This window comes from Babylonia areolata, chromosome 25 (genome assembly GCF_041734735.1).
Source record: "Babylonia areolata isolate BAREFJ2019XMU chromosome 25, ASM4173473v1, whole genome shotgun sequence".
NCBI lineage: Eukaryota > Metazoa > Mollusca > Gastropoda > Neogastropoda > Buccinidae > Babylonia > Babylonia areolata.
Window position 1 is genome coordinate 14,615,266 of NC_134900.1, and position 7,500 is coordinate 14,622,765.

Below are 7,500 nucleotides of genomic sequence, written 5' to 3' on the forward strand. Positions count from 1 at the left end.
CCCCCCCCCCCCCTCTCCAACACTCCCCCTCCCCCTGCCCCCCGCCCCCTTCTTCCTTGCCCCCTACCCACCACCACCATCATTACCTTACCTTAGTTAGCCCTTCAGCCCTCTCCCGAACGCATTCGTTTCGAACGCAAAGCCTCCCTCCAGCATTCGAGCAAACATTAAAAACCTTATATTTTGTGTTTGGTTTTGGTGTTATGTGTTGTTGTTTTTTTTTGTTTTTTGTTTGTTTTTTTCTTCTCCCAAATGCAAAAAAAAAAAAAGAAAGAAAAAAGAAAGTACACACACACACACACACACACACACACACACACACACACACACACACGCACGCACACACACACACACACACACTCAGAGAGTCTTATTGGCCTTCCAGATTTCCCTTTCAAAAATTAAAAAGAAAAAAAAATGAATTAAAAAAAAACAAACAAAAAAAACTCCATCCAGCACACATAATAAACTACTTGAAAAGAAGAGGAAGGAAGAAAAATCAGAAGATCATGAAGCAAAAGAAGATGAAGAGGGAGATGACGATGACGAAGAAGAAGAAGAAGAAGAAAAGAATATATGAAGAAGAGAAGGGGACGACGACAACAACAACAATAATAATAATAACAGATAGATAGAGATAGACAAGACAGACAGACAGATAGATAGATGAATAAATGAATAGACAAAAAAATCAAAACGGGGGAAAACCTTAAAAGAGTGATTCAAATTTTCTTCTTCTTCTTCTTCAAATCCAAACCACGCTCTCTCTCTGTCTCTCTCTGTCTCTGTCGCAAAAGCAATGTTATTTTGTGGGGAACTGTGTATTTTCTATGCCATTTATTGTTCTTGTTGTTGTTGCCATGCAAAGTGGGGTTTTTTTCTCTCCTTTTTTTCTCAGTCTTCTTGTATTTCCTAGATTAGTTTATACGTTTTCTTTACGAGGGTAGGATGAAAACAGGCCGATAAGTGCCTATTCCTTTTCCCTCAATAAAAAAAAATTTCGATTTCGATTTCGATTTCGATTTCGGTCTCTCTCTCATTCTTTCTTACCCACCTCCACTCCCCACTGTCTTTTTCACAACAACCCCAATCGTGGAGTGTGACCCACTTTTCTAAGACTTGAAGCAGAGAAAGAAAAAAACCGAAAAACCACAAAAATCATTACACTTCCCCACTCTAACCTACCTCCTCCCCCCCCCTCCTCACTCCTACCATCACCCCCTCCAACTTAACCCCATACTTCTTTAACCCCCTTCTTCCAGCCCCCCCCCCCCCATCCCCACCCCCTCTCTCTCTCCCTCTCTCTGTGTCCATCTCTCTGCCTTAATAAAATTGTACCCCTCGCACACACACACACACACACACACACACACACGAGACTAGACCAAAATCGTTGTCTCGTTGCGACGTCGTTCGTTTTCCCGTTGTTGTGCGAACCTAGGTCTCTAGGGCATATATATATATATAGGCTGTGCAGAAAATAAATTGGGCGCTTTTAACTTTGTTCTTCCTCCGCGCCTTTTTGGAGATGGTCGACACTTTTTCACAGTCGAACTTTTTTTCAATTCATGCTGTCTCTCTAAAGTAAAAGGAAGGAGGAGAGTGACAGATTATTTGAAGACGCTCCGCTCCGCTGCCAATACATGAGTTCGTAAGGGTGTGTGGGTTCGAATCCCGCTCTCACCCTTTTCTCCCAAGTTTGACTGGGCGGGGGGGATTGGGGGCGGGGGGTGGGGGTGGGATTTGGGGGTGGGGGGGGGATCAAAACTGAGCGTCTAGTCTTTCGCATGAGACGATAAACCGAAGCCCCCCGGTGTGCAGCACTGCACTTGGCGCACGCACTGAAAAAGAACCCACCATGGCAACGAGAGTGTTGTCCTCTGGCAAAAATTATGTAAAACGAAATCCTCTGGTAGGTACACACACACACACACACACACACACACACACACACACACACATATTCGAATAACACAGGACATATTCCCAGTCAGGTGATGCTAACAGATGATGAATATATACAAACAAGATTGGGAAAATTTGTTTATGAACGCTGCTGCAATTTACTGCATTTAACTGATTGATTAATTGTGTGGGTTTTTTTTTTCATTCGTTCATTCATTTACCATTGCACTTGTGTCTTATAAAACCTTACGGTTTCATGACAATAAAATCTATTCTATTCTATTCTCTCTCTCTCTCTCTCTCTCTCTCTCTCTATATATATATATATATATATATATATATATATATATAGGCATGCACTCAGACCTCACAAGCGCGTTAGGTTATGCTGCTGTCAGGCACCTGCCTAGCAGATGTGGTGTAGAGTATATATGGATTTGCCCGAACGCAGTGACGCCTCCTTGAGAAACTGAAACGGAAGTTAAGTTTAGGTATGAGTAATCTTTGGCCAGTGTTAAGAGTGGGAGAGTCTTCTTCGTCATGTAACTATCGGGTGATTTTTTTGCAGTCTCGCTGATCGATTGTGTCGAACGTGTCGTGTCTCATGGGGGTTAAGTATAAGTAAACGTGTCTCGAGTGTTTGTGAGTGAGGCATCAAATTAAAGAATAACGTTGTTGGTTGTTTTGTTTTGTTTTAAAGAAGGAAAGTATGCTGTAATAATGCTCATTAGCTATGGAACATCATCTCTACATCGCTTTAGACAATTCAAAACAGGGCATGAAAAAAAAAGGGGGGTGGGGGGGCGTAAATAAATGTGATAATATAGAAGAAGATTAATTAATAATGAATGAATAAATGAATACAAATCTGAAATGTGGTAAGAAACTTTTCTTTCCAGTTTGTTTACCTTTTACACTGAATACACATTTCAAACACTGTTTACCATTTCATTTTGACTATGTAATCAATTTGATTATGTGTTTCGTATACGATAATTTACTTTCTATCTCCCCACCCCCACCCCCCACCACTTTTTTTTCCCTTTCCTCTCTTAAAAACTGTTATTTGACATTGAATCATAAAAATATAAAAACCAATCTGTTTATACTTTCTTACCATTTACATGCGTCCTCTAATTATCATAGACTTTTTCCTCTCGGAAGGTTTTCATTATCAACCCCATCCCCTCGTGTTTGTACATTCGTGCAGAACTTTAATATATATATATATATATATATATATATATATATATATATAAACGAACGAGAGGTAACGCCATAATTCTATTGAACTTCTGGAGTTGTTCTTTTGGGGATTTGGGGGGTCGGGGGTGGAGGTGGGGGGCGGGGCGGGGCGCGGGGGAGTGGGGGTCAGGGGGGGAAACGGGGTCGGGGGTTCAGTTGGCAACCAGGCATAGCAAGAAACCTCACAAAGTCCTCCCTGGGCCAAACAGGAATCGCTCTGTCTGTCTGTCTGTCTCTCTCTCTCTCTCTGGCACAATGGCTTGTAAACTGTACCTCCTTGCGAATGATCTGCACAGAGCACGGGCACGTCCTGGTATTTTATTTACCGGTCCATAAAACAAACAAAAAAAGTTTGTTACGTAAACCAAATAAGCCAAGGAGAAAGAAAAAAAAAACATTTGGAGAAAATGTCTATTCCCCGACCGAAAGAACAAATTAAAAAAAAACACAAAAAAAAACCCGATGCCAGAACGCGCTTCGTTCAGTAAACAAAATATAGTGTAAGCTATTGTTTGGGTGAAGCCTGTGGTAAAAAGACGAAATCTGAACTTTCGTTTCTTGGACCAGCAGACGTTTCAGATTTTTTTTTTTTTTCTTTTTCTTTTCTTTTCTCTTCTTTGGGATCGTTCTTCGGGATTAGATTATTCGAATTCTGTTCTTCTCATCAGACTGTCTCTGAGATTGTTCTTTGGCATTCTTCAAACTGGTTTCCGGGTTTTCCCCCGTCTTTGTATGATGAGAGCAAACCTTTGCCGAAACAATTACATTTCACCTTGATGTATCCCAACGCTGGGGATTTTCACATCATCTTGTGGGATTACTCCACCTGGTGTTTGTCTGTTGATTTTCATTCATGGGACTTCTACTTCGGAAAGAAAACCCAATAAATCATGATTTTACATTTCACTTTAATATTTTCGCATAAACTCTAACAACTTCAGCTACCTGTAAACAGACTATCGCTGTTCTTCACTTGTTCCTGTTCGTTTTATTGATAAAGCGCACGGTCATGTTAGGGCGTGAGATATTTAATTAAGCACTTCGAGAATAGCTTGCTTCTGAGCAAACTTTCGCTTATTTTTGGTTCATTGACTCCATGTACAATAGTGGTGGCAATACCCGTTCCGAGACTAGCTGCTATACTTTCTGGGTCATGCTAATAAACATATATTCATATATGTGGTACCACTGGAGAGAGGGTATCGTATAATTTTTTTTTTTAATTAAAAAAAAAAAAGCGTGGGTGAGGGATAGCATAGTAGTTCCATGCTAATCTTCGTTGAATCATTTCGTGTTTGTGTGAAAGCTGTATAATAGGCAACCAGGTAAGGGAACGAAGACAGACAGACAGACAGAAAGAAAGAAAGAAAGATATGTGCATGAATATATGTAAATATATAACAGTAATCCCATTGTGTCTGAATTCTAGAGACGATATCGTGTTTCTCTATCGCAACGTGTACCACACTACAATGACTGACTTTTGCAGAGACCAAGAAAGAATTCAGGTGACGACACCAATGACACACACACACACACACACCACTGACTACAAGTACGTCACAGGTTTCACCGGTAAACAAAATAATACCCAGATTTCAGACAGTCCAACAGATTGTCGAGTCCGTTACTGCATCAGCTGCACAACACAGCACAATTACAGCATAGATTTTGAAGGACAACATCATCAATGGAGGATTGATTTCAAGCCTTCATTCTGTGGGGAAAATACGTTACCAATAATTAACGGCTAAATTTTCCCCACGAAGCACAGAGATAAGCGACTCAACTGAGACCATTCTAACACGAAAGACACTACACACAAAAAAAAAACAAGAAAAAAAAAGAGAAAAAGAAAAGAAAGGATTAAAAAAAAAAAAAAAAAAAGAAAGAAAGAAAGAAGGAAAGAAAGAAAACAAAAGAAAAATCATCGTGGTAGAACAACGAAAAAAAAAAAAAAAAAAAAAAAAAAAAAACTTCGAGCTTAGTCACAAAATAAAAGCGCTTAGGGCTAGGTCTCTGATCGAGAATAAGTATCCACATCAACAGCTGCAGAAGCGCAACAAAACAAAACAAAACAAAACAAAAACAAACCAAAAGACTCCCCCCCGCCCCCCGCGAGGACTCCCCGAGCGAGGACCGTGGTGACGTCACCATGGGCGTGGTGGACGGCCGGGAACACCGTCAGGGCTACGTGTCCATCCTCCACTCCTCAGCCGACACCTTTTCCGAGCCTGTCGTGGGGGTCCACGACTATGGCCATCACCCCTACCATGATGGGTAAGCGACACTGGTGGCTTTCAAGTCGTGCTTTGGCGTCACTACTAACCACAGTCTTCAGGGCATGTGCAGTGTAACTTTCGTGTTGTGACCGTCAATGCGTTAGAAACTGAAGTATTACTAACAACTGCGGCCATTCCTCCCATGATGGGTAAGATTGATAGCGACACATGTGGCTTTCAAGTCGTGCTCTTGTGTCACTGCTAACCACAGTCTTCAGAGCATGTGCAGTGTAACTTCCGTGTTGACCGCAAATGCGTTAGAAACCGAAGTATTACTAACAAATGCGGCCATTCCTCCCATGATGGGTAAGTTTGACAGCGACACATGTGGCTTGCTTTTTGCGTCCCTGTTAACCACAGTCTTCAGAGCATGTGCAGTGTAACTTTCGTCTTGACCGTCAATGCGTTAGAAACTGAAGTATTACTAACAACTACGTCCATTCCTCCCATGATCGGTAAGAATGACAGCGACACAGCTGGCTTTCAAAGTCGTGCTTTTGTGTCACTGCTAACCACAGTCTTCAGAGCATGTATAGTTAACTTTCGTGTTGACCGTCAATGCGTTAGAAACTGAAGTATTACTAACAAATGCGGCCATTCCTCCCATGATGGGTAAGACTGACAGCGACACATGTGGCTTGTTTTTTGCGTCCCTGTTAACCACAGTCTTGAGAGCATGTGCAGTGTAACTTTCGTGATGACCGTCAATGCGTTAGAAACTGAAGTATTACTAACAACTAAGGCCATTCCTCCCATGATGGGTAAGATTGACAGCGACACATGTGGCTTGTTTTTTGCGTCCCTGTTAACCACAGTCTTGAGAGCATGTGCACTGTAACTTTCGTGATGACCGTCAACGTGTTAGAAACTGAAGTATTACTAACAACTACTGCCATTCCTCCCATGATGGGTAAGACTGACAGCGACACAGCTGGCTTTCCAAGTCGTGCTTTTGTGTCACTGCTAACCACAGTCTTCAGAGCATGTTTAGTTAACTTTCGTGATGACCGTCAATGCGTTAGAAACTGAAGTATTACTAACAACTGCGGCCATTCCTCCCATGATGGGTAAGATTGACAGCGACACATGTGGCTTGTTTTTTGCGTCCCTGTTAACCACAGTCTTGAGAGCATGTGCAGTGTAACTTTCGTGTTGACCGTCAAGGCGTTAGAAACTGAAGTATTACTAACAACTACGGCCATTTCTCCCATGATGGGTAAGATTGATAGCGACACATGTGGCTTGTTTTTTGCGTCCCTGTTAACCACAGTCTTGAGAGCATGTGCAGTGTAACTTTCGTGTTGACCGTCAAGGCGTTAGAAACTGAAGTATTACTAACAACTACGGCCATTTCTCCCATGATGGGTAAGATTGACAGCGACACATGTGGCTTGCTTTTTGCGTCCCTGTTAACCACAGTCTTGAGAACATGTGCAGTGTAACTTTCGTGTTGACCGTCAACGTGTTAGAAACTAAAGTATTACTAACAACTACGGCCATTCTTCCCATGATGGGTAAGACTGACAGCGACACAGCTGGCTTTCAAGTCGTGCTCTTGTGTCACTGCTAACCACAGTCTTCAGAGCATGTATAGTTAACTTTCGTGTTGACCGTCAATGCGTTAGAAACTGAAGTATTACTAACAACTGCGGCCATTCCTCCCATGATGGGTAAGATTGACAGCGACACATGTGGCTTGCTTTTTGTGTCCCTGTTAACCACAGTCTTGAGAGCATGTGCAGTGTAACTTTCGTGATGACCGTCAATGCGTTAGAAACTGAAGTATTACTAACAACTACGGCCATTTCTCCCAATGACAGCGACACAGCTGGCTTTCAAGTCGTGCTTTTGTGTCACTGCTAACCACAGTCTTCAGAGCATGTATAGTTAACTTTCGTGTTGACCGTCAATGCGTTAGAAACTGAAGTATTACTAACAACTGCGGCCATTCCTCCCACAGTCTTCAGAGCATGTGCAGTTAACTTTCGTGTTGACCGTCAGTGCGTTAGAAACTGAAGTGTACTAACAGATTTACTCTCTTCAAGTGTGTTCCTGACACTGTTCCGGC

General features: G+C 42.1%; 2 protein-coding genes across 6 annotated transcripts in view; one reads left to right on the top strand and one right to left on the bottom strand.

The window, feature by feature from the left end:
* Nucleotides 1–7,500, bottom strand: part of LOC143299613 (integrator complex subunit 13-like) — a 186,102-nt gene that overhangs the window by 134,625 nt on the left and 43,977 nt on the right. The gene's annotated exons all lie outside the window — the stretch shown is intronic.
* The window catches only part of LOC143299695 (FMRFamide-activated amiloride-sensitive sodium channel-like), a 60,844-nt gene that overhangs the window by 31,030 nt on the left and 22,314 nt on the right, over nt 1–7,500 (top strand). For all 4 annotated transcript variants that reach the window (XM_076613058.1, XM_076613057.1, XM_076613056.1 and 1 more), the window contains exon 2: nt 4,640–5,430. In XM_076613058.1, the coding sequence (XP_076469173.1) occupies nt 5,306–5,430 (125 nt within the window). In that variant the 5' untranslated portion in view covers nt 4,640–5,305. The remainder of the gene's footprint in view (nt 1–4,639; nt 5,431–7,500) is intronic.